Genomic DNA, 21127 nt, shown 5'->3' with positions numbered 1-21127 from the left:
ATAGTCAAATTAAAGTCCAGCACTTATTGTTCAATAGGCAAATACACTCCTCACAAGTTAAACAGCACGTTTTGACCATGACATTTATCCATCCTCCACGTTGTTTTGCCTATAGCAGTGCAGCAGCTGCTAAATTTATAAGCGGCCGCTGTCAGATTTGGCCGATAGTATGTGTGTGTGTGTGTGTATTTCCCCCTCTCTCTCCTCTCTCTCTCTCTACAAGATCACCACAGCTCTCAGAGCATCACTGTCCAAATATCCCGTCAGCCGTGCACATCGCCTCTGACTTTCTCTGGGATACGGTGGCACCATATACTCATCACTGCATTCCCACGCTGCTTTTTATCACACACACGCACACACCAGGCTGCTGCTTTTTTAACCAAGTATTTATTTATGCTCATTGTTTAACCTCAGTCGGGTCAATGTATATAGACGCGTTCAAACGGATCCTCTTTGAAAGGCTGAACTGCTTGAAAAGAATGTGTGTGTGCCAGCGCCAAGGCAGGTCAGTATTTCCCTAAATATGAGAAATCTGAGCATACGTTGTGTGTGTGTGTGTGTGTGTGTGTGTGTGTGTGTGTAAGAGAGAGTGAAGAATGTGGGTTTGTGATGATGGTGGCAGATCTTAGGGATAGGAGTCATTTTGACAGATGAAGTTTACCTTCTTTAACAGCAGGTGATTGTGTGTATGTATGTGTGTGTGCATATGAACACATGATTAGGTTTAAAAAGTTTGTTGAGACCTTTTTTGTAAATTGAGACTTTTTTTTTTTTTTTTTTTTTACTTTTTCAATCTCCTGCTGCAGAAATTATCTTGATGAAGTGTAAACAGAAGCCCATGTTCAATAAGAAATAGACTGACTTGCAAAACATACTCTGTAGTTCACAGCCAGGTGTGTGTGCACGCATGTGTTTAGGAGTGTGCACGAGTGCCTTGCAGCTCTGTGTGTGTGTGTTGTTTTGTTTAGGGTGTGTCCCTGCTCAATACGGGGAGCTTGTTTTGAAGTGATGGCTGTGTGACCCTGACTTAATAGTGTGCATTGCTCTGGGTTTGGAGAGCAGTCAAGGTTATGCTGTTATTATGAATCATTAATTCGTTGGAAGAGAAGAAGAGACATGTGGTGTGTGACTGTCCACACATGCTCTCATGCTGCTCTGGTCCTCACACTATTTGTTTTTTCCTCTCATGAATGAGCCCAGCACCTGTTTTGCACTAGAACTAAGCGAAGGCTTTTGGTTTTATTCTCCGTTTGTCCTCCTTTGATTCCAGTTCTCAGCCCAAGTTTGAACCGCCAGTAAGTGGAAATGCATGTCGACATATAAACATGACTCTCCTCTCACTGCTAACAAGAGGGGAGGATGAAGTGAGGAGCATTTCTCCTCTGTCATAGTAATGCATGTCAGCTGGGAGTTGTTGATTGTCTAATTATGTACCTCCTGTGTCCTTCGGCATCATGCATATTCATGCTGCTTTTTTAAGGTGTGGTGAAAACAAAGTGCGTGTGTGTGTGTGTGTGTGTGTGTGTGAGCTGTGTTGCGTGTGTGTGTGCAAGGCAGTTTACCCTTGACAGGGCAGGGCTACGCAGGCATATTCTCCCATCTGTGGTCCAAACCTTTGCTCCCAGCCACTGCATTTGGATTCTGCAGATGAAGCCTGCTCTATTCTTAGTTCTCAACAGTTCATGTGGAGTCTGATATGAAATTTCAACAACAAGAAGAACATTCCCATGCTGGAACTGCCGCTCGTGTCCCTGCCTAGATGCATTGAGATTCAATTTGTATTGTATAAGCCGCTGTTAAGTGGTTCGATTCTGACTGAGGTGGCAAATCAATAACTAATCAATGAGTGTGTGTGGAGTTACAGTTTACACAGTGTCATATTTGAAATGTCAAGAAGGCAATGAATCCATGTATCCTTGAGTCAGATCTAAGTTGGACAACTGGGATCAATATCAGGTGGTGAGACAGGCAGCAGGAGCAGGCGAGGGTCACCTTCATCCATCCCTTCTGAATCAGCAGTATCTCTCTTACACTCACACACACACCCACACACTTGAAGGCCTGCTTAGGTTACCAAACTGCGACCTCGCAAAAATGCTCATTATAGTGAACTGAACCTCCCCTCCATTTCCTTTATGAATAATTCATTTTGTTATTATGATTTCAGCCACTCTTTCATAAGGTTGCCGCACCCTTCTCTGTGTTGATTCTACTATTTTATTCCATTTTCTGTCAAGGCTGGCACGGCTCTATTTTCTGTATCATCCTCTTTTTAATTTCCCTAATTTCTCTCTCTCTTATCCATCATCTTTGTTGAGAAGCTGATCTGCTCTGTTTAATTAAACTGCTCTCTCTTCCTGATGAGAGCTCATCTCTGATCGCAGCGAGGGGTGTAATGCGTCCTAGCAGATTGAGTAAGTGGACCTGTTGTTACGGCGGTATTCCTCAGAAGAGCAGAGTGTACACATCATGCCCCCATTAATGTGCCCCCTGCCTTGACCTTGATCCTGTGACGTTAAAGATACAGTTACTCCAAAGGGAACATCACTGAGCCTGTGTTATCCTCTCAGGTGTGTGTGTTTGTGTGAGTGTGTGTGTGTGTGTATGGGTGTCACTCCACTGCTAAACAATGTTTTAATCTTACACCAAGTCCCTTTGTATGCAGTCAACATGAGAGCAGCTTTAATAAAATCACACACTGAAATAGATTGTGGATTTATTGATGGCATGCAGAGAATAGCGAATATACTTTTCATCCCATGTATTCTTATCAGCTTTTTCATGTTTTGAGTTTATATTGAGTGTGTAAGAGGGACAAACGTTTCCGTGCATCGCCATGTATGACGGAGGGAGATATTTTGTGTTTTTCAACCCACAAGCATTTAATCTTTTATTTTTAAATCTGCCACTGCTGTCTGTTTTGTGTTGAGCACTCCCGTGCCCTAGATTTCAAAGTGAGTGAGCATCAGGGAGCTTTGGTGCACCCCATGTTGCTTGCGCACTTTGGTGTAAATGTTCGGCGGGAGAGGTCAGGGCACAGATGTCAGATAAGACGGTGAAGTCGGAGTTGTGAGAAAACTCTCCTGCATTTTCCGTCTGTCTGCCACTCCACCAGTCTGTTCGTTCAGATGAGTTTAAGGTCACTTGGTTATTTAAGATGCCTTACTTGTCTGACCACCAACACCACCCATGGGAGGATGCTAAGAGCATGTAAGATTAGGAGCAGTGTGCTTCACAACAGGTTAGAGTGGAAAGATGAGATTAGTGTTCGATGTGTGGGATGGGTTTGCGAAGGGTTTGTTTTCCTCACCTGTCCTGCACTTTGCACAACATACATCCTTTGCAAATAGAGGGTTAACTCAGACAGTCCAAGATTTTCATTATGCAATTTTTTGTCTTTAATATCAGTGGTGGAAATTCTTGCAAGGTTAATGATGTTATGCTTAGATTTAAGCTGTATTACACTACTATGTTCACTACATTCAAAATGAATGCAGATTTGTCATATATGATAGTGAATTGAATATCTTTGGGTTTTGGACTTTTGGACTTGTGGGATAAAACAAGACATTTAAAGACATCACCTTGGTCTGTGAGAAGTTGTAATGGTCCTTTTTTGACATTTTATAGACTTAAATTGTTTAATTGAAAAAATAATCAGCAGATTAATCAATTTATAAAAATAATCAATAGTTGCAGCCGTAATTCAAGAGCAGCAAATCCTCACATTTGAGAAACTTGAACCAGAAAATATTTGGTAATTTTCCTTTATGAATGACTGACTTAAATGATTACCCCAATTATAACATTTCTGTGGATCAATTAGTAATTAACAAAATGTATTGTTTCAGCTCTAGTATTATTCACACTGGCTGCTGTGTGTTGATGATTGTTCTCTTAAAGTTTACCTTTTGGATGTGCAGTAACAGTGCACATGGTCAGTAATAACTTTATAATAAGTCATGCTGACTTTGGTCTGGCTTACACAAGACAACCTCAAGTCTTATCAATTGTGTATTCACAGCGAGTGCTTGCACAGAGAGACCAACAAATGAAGCTGTGAGGCATTCTGGTCACATTCTAGCTGACAAAACACACAGTCAGTCCATCAATATCCTCCAAAATTCACATTTAGGAAAGAACTATTCCCTGCCTTGAACTTTCCGTGAACATGCATAAAAGACTAAATAAGCTCACATAAAATCATAGAGCATTCTAGCTGAGCTAATTGAACAGGCTAATTTCATTATCGTAGACCTCATTTAGAGCGGAAACCAAGTCAAACCAACAGAAGCTCTTATGAGCGTAAACCGACTCTGCTGCTCATGTAGTGCAGAAAAGCCGTTCAGTGACATGAACATTTAGAAATAGACAATCACACTGAGAGTGTCAGAGTTAAATCAGAGAAGCATCTTATGGCAAAAGCTGCTTGTGTTAAAAGTTTCTCGTCTTTGCAGAAGTTTAACGAACTCTGCTGTGGTCAAAGCCGATTATGTCAAGAGAGCGATCTACCAGCTGAGAGACAGCTTTGATGGGGATGAGGGCTGGCATCTAGATAGACATCAGGAACATGGGGAGAATCACGAGAGCTGACGGTCACTGCTTTCACCATAAAGCTTCACTAATGTTATCGATACAGGGGGAATATTAGAATAGGTGTGAGCTGCCAAAATGAAGGTGAAAGTCGTGGCTAACAGTTGTGTGGTTGATGAATTGTTTTTAAGTGCCGTTTCAAATGGAAGCGTGTGCACCCTGGACTTCACCCTGCTGGATAAATCTGTCAAGACAAGTTGTTGTTGTTTTCTTAGCTTTGCCAGAGCTACCTTTTACCAAGCAATTCAATTATTCACTCGTCTTAATTGATGCTTACACCCTTTTTTCCTGAAGGTCTTTCAAGACGCTCCCCACCCAAATGTCAAGTGCTATCTCCTCATGTCCTTGATTCGTCAACTTTGAATTATTGAGCTCCATGGCAAAGCTCATCTGTGTAACTTTAATAAATTAACACCCTCGAGATCCAACCTGAAATAACTGCTTAGATAATTTGTCCTGTAATAAAGATGTTTTGCTCATGACTATGAGCTGCCAGGGGTCAAATGGACCCAGCTTTTTTAGACTAATCACTGGGAAGAACTTAATAGTGTAGGATTTTTTTTAGCATTAGCACTGCTGCACCATAAGGTATTTTTACAGTGCAGCAATTGGGATGTTAAGTTTGTTAAAATGAAGTTTGAGTTACAGTTTGTCTCTCTTTTAGTGGACATTAACTAAAAACAATGAATGTTCTCTGGATAATACAAGCATGAGTATTTATGCAATTCAGGGCTAAAATGCGTATTTCAAACAGAAAACACTGTGTGTCGCAGCTGTTTATACTATACACTGAGTCATAATAGCCTTGAGCATTTGCTTTCTGCTGTCTGATTTAAACAAATATGGTGAGCAAATTAAAAAAAAAAAAAATCTCTAAGAATAGCCTCGAAGTCAAGAGGATGTGTGTTTTGCCATTGACAGATGTGGTTTAAAATTACACTGGAAGGACGGGGTTGCAAGCTGTAGAGATCCTGAGCATGTCGCTGGTGGAGAGGAAGTCAGTGAAACACGATATGTATTGGTCAGCTCTTTCCTGACCTAAAGGTCCGAAATCTCAATTGAGCGTTCTTTTTATAGGGTTAGATATCCTTGAATTCATATATTGTGTCCTCTATATCTAATAGTTATATTGCTGGCTCTATATAATTCATCTGGAGTAATATATAAATGCTTGTTTTAGCCACGGTAGAGATAGCTCTAGGGATGGCAATGTCGGTCGGTCCACCACTTTGGTCCAGACTGAAATATCTCAACTATTTAATGAATTACAATCAAATTAGATATTCGTGGTTCCCAAATGACAAATCCTACTGTCTTTCGTGATCTCCTGACTTTTCCTCTAGTGCCACCATGAGGTTGACATGGTTTTTTGTGAAATATCTCAACAACTATTGCATAGATTGCAATGACGTTTGGTGCAGACATCCATGTCCCCCTCAGGATGAATTGTAATAACTTTGGTGATCCCCTGACTTTTCATCTAGCGCCATCATCAGGTCAAAATTTTCATTTGTCCAATACTTTGGAAAACTAATGACACTCCCATCAGCTTTTCTTTTAATTGGTAATTAGCTAATGTTAATATGCTGACACGCTAAACTAAGATGGTGAACATTGTAAACATTATACCTGCTAAACATCAGCATGTTAGCATTGTCATTGTAAGGATGTTAGCATGCTGACTCAAAGCATCACTGTGCCCAAGTACAGCCTCACAGGGCTCTTAGTCTTGTTTCAAATTGAAACAGAGTGAGTGAAGAAGATTTCATCATTTTACTTTCTCATCAGTTTACTGTCACATATTTCCATTTAGAAATAAAGAAGTGCAGCATGACAGCTTAAATTGCTCTTGTCATTGCAAATTCCTGATTACTTCATATAGCCTAATCCACTGAATTACACGGGAGTCTAATTTGACGAGATCAATTTGTCACAAGCAGTTCATTCCTCCCCAGCCTTGATGGCAACCTAACACTGTGTTTTAAGTTAATACAGTAAGATGAGTGTGTAGGGCCTGTTTGTAGCAACACCAACACCAACAGCAGAGCAAGAGCAAAGCAGTGTCAGGGTGTGTCTGCGGCGGGATGTGTCGAGGCTTCAGCGGACCTGACAGGCTGTGGCTCATTAAACCCCCATCAGACACAGGAGGTCAAGACAACAGCCACAGCTCGGGCGACACGTTTGCCTCCATGCGTATAATGTAGACACACAATGCAACTGTGTAGGCCCAGCAGGATAGGATAATATCCCAGGCCTATCTGTTGTTATGTTTAGTGTTTTAATCATTACTGCCAACTGCTGAGATTCTGAGAAATCTTTAGATAAAGCATAAAGAGACCAACAGCTTATAGAAAAGATTGATGCACAAATATGTTATGTATGATTTAGATGGGAAAAGTTGATGCTTTTGTTTTTATTCTCTTCTCATGACACACTTAATGCAAGTTGTATTGCTGTGTTTTCTGTGTGGGTGGATGGCTGGCTGGCTGTGGGGAAGCAGGTCGACAATGTTGCTGCAGAAGGTTTCACAGTGGGGTAGAGAGAGAGGGACTGGGGGCACTGTTTGGCAAGGATGAAGTGATAAGCATAATTTCAGGTTGAAACATGCAGGCGTAAACAGTACTACTTGTTTGATCGTGTTTTATTCAAATGTGCTCGAACAACAGTGACAGCCATTGGCTTTGAACCAAGACTGAAATGCAAGTTGTGTGTTTTTGGGTTTCTTGATGTTGTGGCAACCAGCTCAACCGTTTCCCAATCTCTGACTCATGTCGCCTGTGCTGAAGTCCTGCAAGGTCAGACAAGTGATTCCTATGCCAACCTCAGGCTGTGTAGCGCCTCTCGATCTCCATCTGACCTCTGTACTTCCCTTTTTTCTCCCATTACTCTCAGAGTGTGAGACAAAAACACATGCAATCTATCTGCATTTCATAGCATTTCATTCTCCCCCTATTTCTGCTTTTTATCTTCTAATCTCTCTACTCCCCGCCTTCCTCTTCCTTATTTGTCCGCCTCTGTATATAAAAAACCACCAGAGACCCCCTCTTTTGGCCGAGCAGTAGGAGAGAGGATGGAAGAAGAGGATCTCTGTCAGATCTGCCTGTCGAATGACCAATCAAGTGGAATGGATTAGTTACATCCTGTCCTTCTCTTACTCTTTAAAGCAGTCTCATTAGGCCTGCTGGACCAAAGGACCCAGGGTACCCCTGCTAGGGCTGGGCTTGGTGTTGCACTCAGAGGATTGGATCTTGGTGAAGTGATGTGTAATTGCTAATCTCCTGACCACAATGGAACTGGAGATCAGTATTGTCCATTAGGAATATTGAATTTGAAGTCAATTTAAAGGAATTGTTTTACATTTTGGGAAATACACTTATTCGCGTTCTTGCAGAGATTTAGCTGAGAAGACTGATACCACTCTCATACCTGTCTGTTAAATATGAAGATACAGCCAGGAGGAGACGGTTAGATTAGCTTAGCATACAGAGTGGAGGCAGGGGTGAAAGTTGTAAAAATTTAAAACCAATTGGTCGGATTTATGGGCTGATACTGATATTGATGTTGGGAAGTAAAAAAATTCTAATAATGACATATTGACTGATAATAATTTTTTGTACATAAACAATCTTGATACGGATCCCTAAGATTTGTTTTTTTATTTGTTTGTGACCACGATACATACTGAGCAGGACAATTTACAGTTCAGTCAATCAACTTGTCAATTCTCCCGGTCGACAAACTATGTAAGGGTGACACTATCCCTAAATTACCACAAACCTAGTTTGGCATTCACTGCAACTGCTCGTTACTTATCCGCCAACACATACACCAATACTGATATATCTGCAATAAGCTAATATTGACCGATATATCAGCCTGGAAAACGTATTGGTCTAGCTTCCTGGACATAACCCCCCGTAAAACTGCAACAATATATAATGTGTTAATTAGTGAGCTTTAAAGGTGCTGGCAGGCAGACTGAGCCGACTTGCTGTTTCCCGGTCTTCATGCTAAGCTAACAGTTTCCTGGCTCTAGTTTCATATTTAACGGACAGACATGAGAGTGGTATCGATCTTCTCATCTAACTCATGGCAAGAAAGCGAATAAACATATTTCCAAAAATGTCTAACCATTTCTTTGATAATGAGCTTTCTCTGTTATATAATCTGCATATCATATTTGTCTTTTGGATTCTGTTGCCCTACCTTGTGTATCTCTGTTGTCCTGTGTGTCAAGGTGACAGTGCTGCTCTGATAATGTCAGAGGAACTTTGTCCGCTCTCTCCGGACATCACAGCTGTCAAGTCACTGCCGACTCAAACACATCTTCACCATGTCAGCTACATCCTCAGCCCCCACGCACACACAGCTGCTCCCCTGGAAACATGTTGCAGCAAAACACATTATTTTTTTAATACAGCTTTACCATAAGACTTGTCACCTTTAGCTGCAACTAGTACACAAAACCTGCCATTACATACTGTGACTGAGCAGACAATAGGAGAATCTGTCCTGGAGAATACAGTATGCAAACAACAGGATAATTAGTCATTGTCTAGAATAATCTATAAAAATCTATATTTGGGTGAAAGCATCATGCATCACTGTAGATACAGAAATGATTCTGAGTATTCCAGCGTTTGACTGCAGTTACAGGTTCTTTGCCTGTTCGCCTGTTAAAGCGTGTGTGCATTCAATGACCCGCACCTTTTTATCGAGTGCAAACTAGATTTTCCCGTGTGACTGAAGATGTGCTGGAACGTGCACTAACGCCTATGTTGTTTATTTACATGAAAACATAACGTCAGCCTGCAGCAAGCACGACGAACATGAGGGAAGGTCTCTCTGTTTTGGTTGGACAGTCATGTACTGTGCTGTAGTATGTTTGCATAAAACAAAGACACAGTTCTCATGTTGTGTTATTCCTGACTTTCAGGCTGCCATGCTCCCAGAAAAAATATCCTAACCTATGAAGCTGGAATTATTCATGACTTTTAACGCGTTCTGATGTGAAACGCTGAAACTTCCCAGACCTCAGACTACGACAACTGACAAAGGTTAAATAACAAAACAACCTCCTGCCTGAAGTCACAGGATCTTTCCCTAGCTTGTAATTGATGCTCCCCCCCTCCCTTTTTTTCTGTCTCACACCTTCTGCTCACTATCCAATTCTGTTTCCTTTCCTATCCAGCTCGTTTGCCATGTCTAAGACAGCGGTGAAGAAGCTGCACTGGTGTTCCAAGGTGCAGGACAGCTTCGTCCCCTTGCTAGGCTCGTCGGGGGAGCTGGGGATCGCCATTGGTGGAGGAGCAGATTATGGAGAGTTTCCTTTTGTCACGTCGGCTCCGGGGGGCGGACTCACAGTGGGTGATATCATCCTAGAGATTGGGGGAACACCAGTATTAGGGATGACATTAGGAGATGTCCGTGGTGTCCTCAACTCCTGCCCCCATCCTATCCGCATCAAAACTGTGTCACCAGGTATGACTTAGCACGATAACTCACCCCTCTATGAATTAGTCTGCAGCTCATTGTTTTGGTAGGATGTGTAAATAATCACCACACAGTCAAGGTGTTAATATAACGCTGCAAGGCCTCTCCTTCTGCTAATGGCATTTATGTATTACACGTCGCCCATAATAATGCATTCAATCTTTAATTCTCTCCCAAACACTGCAGACAATTTAACTTGTTGCTGTTTATGTTGCACACCATTGCACTTAATTCATCAGACTACACCCAAATAATCTATTACACCGGTGTCCAAGCTGTCATTCTTAATAATCTTGCTCATTAACCCTCCTCTGACTTTCACAAGCCAAATCTGCAGCCTTTAACATTCTGATGCTGATTTGCACACGTCAATTAGTCTGGATATGTCAAGGAGATCGGTCAGTATGCGGGTAGGAAGTCAAAATTGCCGATGACACATGACAAGAGCGTGCGATATAGTTGCCTGTCACCCGCAAGGGGCCTTGATGTTTAGAACAGTGGGCTGGGGTAACGGATGTCTTTGTTGTCTCTGAAGAGAGCAATATGTCACTGGAGTGTCACCTGACTGTGGCTCCCAATGGCCTTGCTTGCTAGATTGATAGCTGATTTGGCCACAGGGGTGTAAATGGGGACCTTTGCTCCCGGTCCCTCTGCTGCTGGTAGATCCATTATCATTTCTGAAGTCTGCCTAGCACTCCCTGGGCAGCTTGACTGCGTGTAGTGTGGACAGTGATGGATGAGCTGATGCGACGGGTTGCTGTACCACACCTCCTCCTACTCCTACTACTACTACAACTCCCTTTGCTCCAACACTCAAATACAGGACACTGGGCTACATTCCCCAGAGGCATGCAGCAGTTTAAATGTTTCAGCATTAACACTGGTGCTCTGTGGACAAAAACAAAGAGTAGTGATTGGATTTGTCCATCAAATTTAAAGTTTCCTTCAGTGCTGACATCTGACTGCCTTATTGGTAGCCCATATGTAATATGTTTGCACAATGTACGAAAGATCAACTCAATCAGTTTCAGAGAGCTGATGTTGAGGTCTGAATTTTGCTCTTCAACAGGCTGGAAAATAGCAGCTGTTTCATAACATGATGAACAAAAGCCCATCATTTCTCCCAAAAGACAGCTGGCTAGATTAATTTCCCTTTACAGGCAGCAGCCATATGTGGCCAGTCATATGTACGTGCAGTTAACTGCCTCCAAGTTATACCACTGTGACGTTTTTTTAATAGCGCACAGCACATTCAGTCTGCTACTGGGTGGAACCATTGTAACTGGGGGTAGGGGGTGACAGGGGTGCAGAGAGCTGGGCGGCTGCCTGTAGGGAAGCACCGACAGAGTGGTAGTCTGTTGTGACAGAGTGACAATCTGGAGATGCTCTCAGCCAATCCATAACAGCAAGTGACCTGTCATCAGAGGCCGTAAAGCACTTGAGATGATATTAAGAGATCAGAGAGATGAAACGGAGCCCTGATAGTCAACTCTGCCTCCCCTGGTGACAACCTCAACTCTTGTGTCTGGAGCAATTAACCTCAGTAGGTTGTTATGTATGCATGAGGGTCTCGGGAAAACACATTTTATACTCAGGATCTATGTGAAGTGATAGTGAGAGATCAGTAAGAGTGAATGTGAATGTCAAAGTTTAGGTTACAAAATGATAGTGTCAAATCAAGCCTGGCAGCAGTAAAGATTATACTTTAAAATAAATGTCTCTATTTGACAGGGCTACAAACAAATCTTTGAGTAAATATACATCATCAGAGTGTTTGTGCTTACTGGGTTGATTTCTTTGTCTCTCTCTCTCTGCTTCTTTCTCTCCCTGCCATACTTGTATCTTTGCCCTTCCCTCAGGCTCCACATTGTGCAAGGATCTCAGGTTGTATTTGAGTAAGTGCTTCACACCCGGCTCAGTGGACAGCCAACTTCAGCAGGTCATCCGAGAGAACCTCTACCTCCGCGCTGTACCTTGTAAGTAACCTTCAATATACTGTAACCCTCTATATACCTTGACTTTATACTTCTTTGTCCTTTTAAGCCTCCTGTCCCATCTTTGTCCCATTGCTGTAATACCCATATAATGTATGTTTCATGTTTAAACCAAATATTAAGTTTATTTTCACTGTGCACTGTGCTAATATTAATCTATCCAGGCATACTTCTCTTAAGTTACTGACCTCATTAATTCTTTGATAACACATCTCATGGTTGCCGCCATGTGAATATCTTGGTGTTAATTGGGGTTTAAGCCGTCAGAACTGTTTCCCACACTTCCTTGTGTCAATTTATGCAAGCAGAACTGGAGTGATTTAATGAAATAACGAAAAAATATATGAGACTAAAATATTTTAAATCAAGTTTGAGTGAGACAGAAAATGCCACAAGTGCAATCAGTGTGGACATTTCCATAGCAACCGTCTGTATTGTCACAACACTGGGTTTATCCTCAGTGGAAGTCTCCCCCTTACAATCCTCACCCCTGTGCTCCAGGCTATTACTTTGTTTGGGTGGTGGTAAGCCGGTATTAAATGTGATGGTAGTTGTGTTTGACAGGTTCTTTTTATTAGTACAGTTTTTGTATGATCCCCTGAAAAAGAAGCCTGTAGTACACAAGCTGTTTCATTATGATGCTTATGAATAAAATCAAGCACAATGGCAGTCAAAGGCAGCTAGTTGTAATACATCTGTTGCTATCTTAATCCTCTATAATATGACGTCACTGGAAATGGAAAGAGGATATAGCAGCCTTGCAGGGTTTCCAGAGGAAGATCTGTGTTTCTGATGTAATTTTCTGACTTGCGTTGGTCTGCTTTTGCGATTTTTTTGTTCAGGTGGTAGTATGGAGGAGACAGACCACCTAGTGTGTGTGTGTGTGTGTGTGTGTGTGTGTAGTCTTAACCTTGCCGTGGCAGTGTGGAGTTGCTGCTAATCTCTCCTTTAGTCCAGGAAGTAGGTCATGTGGGACAGTCTGCCACCATGCCTCACAACCCACCCGCTGACAGAACAAGGCACAGGTCAAAACTCCCAGGATGGTGCAAGAAAGATAAAACTGCCTCTCTTAGTATACAACATGCATATTCATGTTATAGTGTAATTGCAGTTTTATTCATATCGAGCTTTCTCATTACTTAGCCATACATGCGTGCGTCCTGTTACATCTACAAGCAGCTACTCAGGGGAGTGAACTGCGCAAATAAACAGTAGTGCTTTTAGCCATTTCTGAAAATGGATAACGAGAAATGGGATGGATAAAGGAGGATTGTCATATACAAAATTAGATAAATCAGTAATTTGATGTTTGGTCAGACATTGTTGTAAAGACACAGTATATACACTGTATTTATTGGCAAAATATTGTAATATATTACATAAAGCAGTCAAGCCTCCCCTTGCCAGTGGTGTCAAACTTTGGAAACAACTTCCCATCTCTGAGTGCTTTCTTTTAGTAAGAGTGACAACAAGGCAGGCTCAGCGCCCCGGGTGTGTAATCCTCTGATCTGCTGGAGATGACACAGTAAGATGCTGTTGTTCTCATGCCGATACTAACACACGCATGCTATCCTGATCCTGAGACGGCTTGGAAACCATCACATCTTGTTTCAGACCAATTGTAGATATATAGAAGCCAAATTTTTCTTCCGTTTGTTGTTTCTCTATCGGGGTGGCGGCTGTGCTTGATGTAACAGGAATTTAAAGCTGAGGAGTTTTCCACAGTGGCTCATTGTGGCCCCCTTCAGGAGCATATGTATGTTCCTCCTGTTTCAGGAGACTCTTTGCTGTAGTTTGTTATTTTGTCGATAATTAAAATGAATTACCTGAGATAAAATTAACTAGCCTTAGAAGCTCATGAAATGTTTTTTACTGTAAGGGAGCAAAGATAGTATGACAAGGCCTCTGTTTTGATTAGTATTTTCTTCATTTAGATGCTATTTCTTCTTCTGAAACTGTGGCTTAGTACCGCTGTGCTATTTAGAGAGCATCTCGATCCCTGAATCCTTTTGATGAGACAATGTTCTCTGATGTTGGAGCTGGCACTGATGCAAGAAATATCATTACAAAGGCTCAGTCAGGAGGGCAGTGCATAAAAATGGAACTGAATGACAGAATTAAGTAAATGCAGGCTACTGTATCAATAATCTAGAGGGGGAATTAAATTAAAAGCAAATGTCTATCAGTGCCAAAGTGGAGGAGGGAGTGAATGCAGTCTAATGGCTCTGTTTGCTCATACTGAAGCAGACAGGATGCTTACTGTGTAGCCTTTGGGGAGCAGGTAAATGTGTAGACAAACAACTGTATGTTCATATAAGACTGCTTTCTATTTCACGAGTATGAAAACTACCCTTTTTTGTTTCCTCATTCATACCATTTTGTTCTGTGTGCACGTTTTGCAGCCCTTACATTACCCTCCTGAACTTTCCCATCCATATTTGTGTAATCACACTAATCATTTCTCCATGTGCCCTTGGCTGATTCAGAGCCAATGTCATGGTTTCAAGGCTGGCTGTGTCTCTGTCTTCTCCATAAGAAGACTTTTCTAATTGTCTTCAGAGTGAGTCAGAGATAAGAAACATTATCATTTAGTTATTCTAATATGGTCGCTGCAGTGTTGTCAGACAGACCGTCTGTGGCCTTTTCAACTGTAGGATTCATTGTTAGCTATTTGTGTGCGATGATCTTGACAGACAGCTCTCTTTGGGTGTTGATACAGAGTTCTGTGTAATTACCTCTTCAATCCCTATCTCACCCCCTCTCCCAGGGGATCAGTGTGCAGCGCCTACAGGGACAGGCGGGGAAGAAAAAGATGTCAATAATCCATCTTGCCCCCCTGCTGACATGTCATATATATTTCCTAGGAGGGTGCATAGATAATGAATCCCTGCCTCGCACCATCAGCTGGAGAGATACTGTGTGTCCTGAGGGGGGGGAGAAGAATTACACACACGTCAGAAGTCATCAGGAGGTTTGCTATCAGATCTTTAATAAGACACAGAGACCTCAAATTTCCTTTAACTGGGTGCAAGCACAAATTTGGGGTGCAAACACACATGGGTTTGACCAGTTAATATTTGCGTTTTTTGGTGACAAGAGGTGCAAACACAACCCTAGTGCAGTGTGAAAAAAGGCTGGACTGATTGAATACATTACAATATCAGCAGGTGGAGTTGAGTCAATCGATCAGTCGATCAACAGAAAATTTGTTGCGTTTATGAAGTGTTTGTAATTTCTTTAAACATTCAGTGTTTCCAGCTTCCAGCAAAATTGTGGAATTTTACTATTTTCTGGCATGTTATAGACCAAATGATGAATCGATTTATCAAGAAAATAATTGTCAATAATGAAAACACTTGTTAGTTGCAGCCCTTAACTTAACACATATACAGTAAATGTTTTTTTGTGTGTTTTTTTTTATAGGTCTGTGTGTATACCTTTGCCATCTAAAGCCATGAAAATTGCTTTTTCATTGGCTTTTCTGATTAAAAAGTAGTCATAGCAGGGGGAGAAAACAAGGAGTTAGCCCAACAAAAATAGCGTTATATATGCTGTCTGTAACTGCTAACACAAAATCAGAGGCTAGTGCCTCATCCTGTGTGTCTGATTGGGACACATACTGTACAGTAAACACACTTTGTGCTACAGAAAGAAAAGGTCAGGGTGATGGAGATGCCTCATGCTCTCTAACGTTTGCATTTCCATTCCCTTATGTCTTTGTGTTCACATGCGTGAGATGGCTGTAGTATGTGTGAGTGTTCATTGTTGGTCTATGTCTGTGTGTGTTTGCGTGCATGCAGTCCTGCATGTGTCATTGTGGCTGGGAGAGCTGCTCCCAGGACAGCAGTGCATTAATCATGGGTTTTATAGGGTAGCTGGATGTGACTCCCTCCTGTCGGCCCCACACTGACATCGCATGTGGTCCTCTAGGAGAAGGACAGAGATGTGTCCTTAGTTTGGGCTTGGTGTGGTTTTGTCTTGGGAAAGAAATTACTTGTCACAAGGTCAGAACAGGCGCGTTGTAGTTCAATTTGCAAATTAAAATGATTCCACCAGATTTAAATTAATGAGTAAAAATGTGATATATTTCACGCTACATGCCTGCACATGTATTTAATCGTTTGGAGATCTTGGTCAAAATACAGCAAACACTGAAGCTTACCTCAGTGATTCTGTAATGATGGGATGCGTTTCCTGCCGTGGTTTGGACTCACTGCTCTCTTCCAGGCCAAGGTCAAGGTAAATCAATTATGATGACAGACCATAGATCATACGAGTGCTCCATCTTTGCAATGGTGATAGAAAGACTTGAAGACTTTCACAGTGCCTCATTAATGTTTAATTCTGTTCTTATTGATCTGTTCATAACAAAGAGGCCCTGGTAAATGCCTGCCGCCATCATCATGCTCTTCATACCAAAGGGCAAAGTTTGTGGGTGGATGCTCAGTTGACCTGGGACTAACTTTACATCAAGAGTGAAATGTTGTAATTAAAGATGTCACTTGATAATTGTTCTTATCAATTAATGTTCTAATTAAAGTTGTTTATTCATTTTTAAGATTGTTTATATACAACCAGAATTGATGATATTAGTTGTTACCTTTTTGTTGGACTACTTCTATATAATTTGTCAAACTAATGTAATACTTGGACTATTTATAGTTTGCTGAATTGCTGTTTCGTTTAAACACTGAACTCAGATTCATGACCCCCGATGAGAGGAAAAGGCCTTGATTAAGTGACATATCATCCACGTTAGAGCTGGCAGTATTTCTAGCCTCGTGGCTCTGAAGTATGACATAATATTTCTTTTTGTCTCCCTCTCCCAGGTACAACCAGACAGCCCAGAGATGGGGAAATCTCAAGGGTAGACTACAACTTCGTCTCCATTGAGGAGTTCTTCTCCTTGGAAGAGTCAGGAGTGCTGCTTGAGAGTGGAAAGTTCAAAGGTGAGGTTGATCACCGCCACGCCACGCCATCTCTTTATGCATATTAATGCCATCAGGTGTTGCTCAGCTCGTATCTACCCAGCAGACTCCTCCCCCCATAAGGGTCAGAGTGCTGCCTCTGATTAAAAAGCCTTCATACATTAGCATCCATTATTTATAAGAGTTTAATGGGAGCAATAAATGTCATTCTCACCTGCCTTACATGTGACATTGACAGACACATCGCTACAGCAAAGCAATCAGGAGTATCAGCAGCATTGTGTGTGTACTAGCCTGCAGAAACCGCAGTTAATGGTGACGGCTGGCGACCTTGTTGTTGAGTTCAGTAATCTAATGTTTCCCCTCAACCCATTTGGATCTCCATGAGCCAAATGAAGGGTTGGAGGTAATTGAATTTCTTCTTTAGCAGCTGGAGCAGAGGGCTAGAACTGAGACTATAGAACATATTCAGTAGCTGATCTCAGGGGATACATAATGCGCATACATGTAGTATGTGCTGTATATGTGCATTATGACGTGAACCCACTCTGCTACTGAATATCTAAATATAAAATCTTTTATTTAACTCATGATCTCATATCAGATTGGAACTCACTAACATGTTAAGGCCAGACATAGGGGAAAAATTACATTTTAATTAATAGATATCACCATGAAACTTCCCCAGTTGATTACTTACATTAAGACAATTATTTTTTGTATTACAAGTTTTCAGAAATTTTATGTTTAAATATCCAATTGAGGCATTATCTAATGCTAAATGTTGGTGAATTTAGGATGCAAATAGACAAAGTGTAGTAAAAATAAACACCTAAATGTGTATTTTGAGCATTTAAGAAGACATGTTATAGTAACAAAATAGCCCAAAATCTCAAAATTGACCAGTGCATGAAAAAAAATATGTTTTTGCCTCTAGCGTCTTGTCTTAATACAGACTGTGTGCTGTTACTGACCAACTTTAAGTTTATGTCAATAGATTTTATTGACAACACAGGGCAGTTCATCTTATTTCAATATCAGTTATGACGTTTTTTTTTTTTTTTTTTTTTTTTTTTTTGAGCAATTGCAATTCCATTTCTCCTGTCCTTCTCTGTCTCAGGGAATTACTACGGCACCCCCCGGCCTGTTCACATCAGCGCAGAGAGCCCCCCCATCACCTACCAGGAACACCGCAACCTGCTTAGAAACTTCCGCACACGCAGCAAATCACTCAGCAACCTGGAGAAGGCTGTAGAAGACGGCGAGAACAGCGAGGAAGACTCAGGCCTGTCAGGCAAGTATCGCTAAAGCTGGTCTATATGACAGCATGTATGGGCAAGGTCATGAATGTAAATCTGAAAGAAAAACCAAGAGGTTATTGGGGCTCTTTTTTTATAGTTTTTCAGACATATCAACAGTAGAAAATGTATCTGTTAAGCCCTGCATAGTAGCCAGCCGCTAAATACTGCATTGTCCCTCTATCTATAGCTCCAGCTCCTGATACCCAATTGAATCAATCATTAGCACGATTAGTATGCTCTAAACTCTCAGTGGGGCTGTGGCCTCATCGATTGCTGGATCACCTCCAAAGGAAGGTCAGGCTGCCTTAGGTTGAACAGGCAAGGAGGTAAGCAGATAGGCAAGTATGCACACAGGGAGGTGAGGGAAAACACTGAGGAAGTCATGTGATGAGGAATTAAATCAATAGTACCTAACACTGGAATAGCAAACATTATTATCATTGTTATCATTATCACATTATTATCGTTATAGATTTTTTTCCTATCATAAGACAACAACTTTTTCTGTTTTACTGTAAATGTAATGGATGACTCATTGTAGCAGACATGGTTTATTATGTTAAACAGAAGGCTTAAAGGTCCAGTTTGTAGGATTTAGTGGCATCTATCGATGAATGCTACTCGCCTCATCTTCCCCTTCCAAGCGTGTAGGAGAAACTATGGTGGCCGCCGTACTGTGTCCTATGTACTAGGATACTTTGCGCGTGAGCTTCTGATGCCCACGCCAACCCAGCGGGCTTCCATTTAACAACAAAACTAATGCTAGCTGAGCTAGCGCTGCACTATAAAGTACAAAAAGCAATATAACAAACAGTTACCGGCATCCAACCTACTCCTCTCTTTATTTAGCTGACTTCAAATGAGGCTTAACGTTCACACAGTTTCTCTTGACTGTCCCTCAATATTACACCATTAGTCCAACATCACCCCAGCCTGTTGGAATACCACCCTAGCCTATAGCTATTACTTTGTTGGCCAAAACATAGCGCTAGGTGACAAAAATACTCACTCAATGGTCATCTGCCCTCTCAACCCTGCTGGTCTTGATTGTCTTTTCCAGTTTATCTTCGGAATCCTGAAGAAGGTCTCCAGCACACCTCTGTCTAAGTGAGGAGTAAACCTTTCATGCATAGTAACACACACTCAGGGTTGGTGTCGGCGACAGCATCCAACAAAAACTGCCCACGAAATTCATTGCAGCAGAATGATTAAGTTTCTGTTGGCATTGGAGGGCCATTTGAGCAAAGACACCACCAGTTGTGGTTGCTCTCAGTGGCTCAGGTTCTGGAGGGTCCCCGCCGGCCATATCCTCTTGCACGGCTGCAGCTGCAGTGGCAGCCTCGGCTTCTCTCCGCTCCATTTCTTCGGCCGCATACTCTGGCTCGAATAAATACGGCTGAATATCCAAGTAAGCAAAAACATTGTAAAATGTATCCTCGTCCATAATATCCTCTGCACTCATATTTTGGGATGCCATTTTCACTGTTGGAAACGTAGCTAGTTTGCAATACAAACGAAGAGCAAGTAAGTTTTGTTTTTGAGCGGCATCTAGCACGTCCCCTGGCTACCCAGAAGCAGAGACCAGAAATCTAAGCTGAAATCGCCTATAGTTCTTGTTTGCCTCCACTGTCACTGCACTGGATGCAAGAAGAACCACTTGGCGAACTCAGCTTTCTCGGTCAATGTAGCATGCACTGAATTTATTGCTTCAATCGCTTGCATTTACCATCAACGATGACTGGACATCCACATAAAAGGTGCCGAATTTTTCTTATTAATCACCAGTGGTGGAAGAAGTATCTAGATCCTTTATTCAAGTAACAGTACCAATACAACATTGTAAAAATACTCCATTACAAGTAAATGTCCCTTGTGGTCCCCAGGTAAGACGTTTAGTCCAGGGGTCCTCAACCTAGGGGTCAAATTCTTTTACAAAAATTGGCATTTATTTTGTGGACTTTTCTCTAATCTTTGCCTTTATGGGAAATATTAATTCATTTTACCTCTTTGGGCCATGGACAATTATTTAACTGAAACCATCTGCAAAGTTTAGAGGGGAAATGTCTCTTTGATGGAACTGCTAAAAACTCAAATACATCTGAAACATCGCAAAAGTACAATATTTCATAAAATAGTATTACATAAAATGGAAATACTCAAGTTAAGTACAAGTACCTCAAAATTGTACTTTCCACCACTGTTAATGATGTCATCTATGTCTAATAAAATCATGACGGCAGTGTTGGAGAGTTGGAGAAGTGATGGCAACAAGAAACTAGAACACCAGAGCTGAACAGAAGGGTATGAGATTAGATGGTTAGTGTAAGGGAGCAAGGCAGCGACATAGGGTGGTGGTGGAGGCAGGTAGGGAGGCTGAGTGTTAGGAAAGGTAGAGGCAGGGAGCCAGACTGGTACAGAAGATAAGAGAGAGGCGGGCAGAGTGGGAGGTGAGAAACGTAGGCAGGCAGAGATCCAGATAGTTAGAGACGTGCTCCAAACAGGTAGGTAGGGCAGCAGGCAGCCTGGCCGGGGGGGGGTTTGAATGCAGGATGCAGGCAGGATGGAGTTTGAGAGAGCCATCCAACACCCTGACCTCTGCTGAGTCATCTTCTGAAGTGATACTGTGTGGGTGGATGGGTTCAGCAGCACTTTTCATGTGCAGCAGGACTCAGGACCCCGTGTTATGTCCGACGTCTCTCAGATCCATGCTGGAGCTCACAGCTGAAGGACAGCTACAAGGACAGCTATGCAAAAAAATATGCTTATTTTTCTTCTGCTGGTAGTGTGACATGCATGGTCACACACTCTGCCTCCT

The 21127-nt window shown here is 41.9% G+C and overlaps 1 protein-coding gene across 3 annotated transcripts in view; it reads left to right on the top strand.

Moving 5' to 3' along the window:
* The first annotated feature begins 77 nt into the window (after positions 1-77).
* Positions 78-21127, top strand: part of LOC122882952 (membrane-associated guanylate kinase, WW and PDZ domain-containing protein 2-like) — a 36836-nt gene continuing 15786 nt past the window's right edge. For all 3 annotated transcript variants that reach the window (XM_044210947.1, XM_044210946.1, XM_044210948.1), the window contains exons 1-5: positions 78-508; positions 9788-10077; positions 11949-12065; positions 16913-17032; positions 18132-18305. In XM_044210947.1, coding sequence (XP_044066882.1) covers positions 78-508; positions 9788-10077; positions 11949-12065; positions 16913-17032; positions 18132-18305 — 1132 coding nt within the window. The remainder of the gene's footprint in view (positions 509-9787; positions 10078-11948; positions 12066-16912; positions 17033-18131; positions 18306-21127) is intronic.

Source organism: Siniperca chuatsi, linkage group LG10 (assembly GCF_020085105.1).
Source record: "Siniperca chuatsi isolate FFG_IHB_CAS linkage group LG10, ASM2008510v1, whole genome shotgun sequence".
NCBI lineage: Eukaryota > Metazoa > Chordata > Actinopteri > Centrarchiformes > Sinipercidae > Siniperca > Siniperca chuatsi.
Note: the sequence above shows the minus strand (reverse complement) of the source record. Positions and strands in the feature narration are given on the sequence as shown.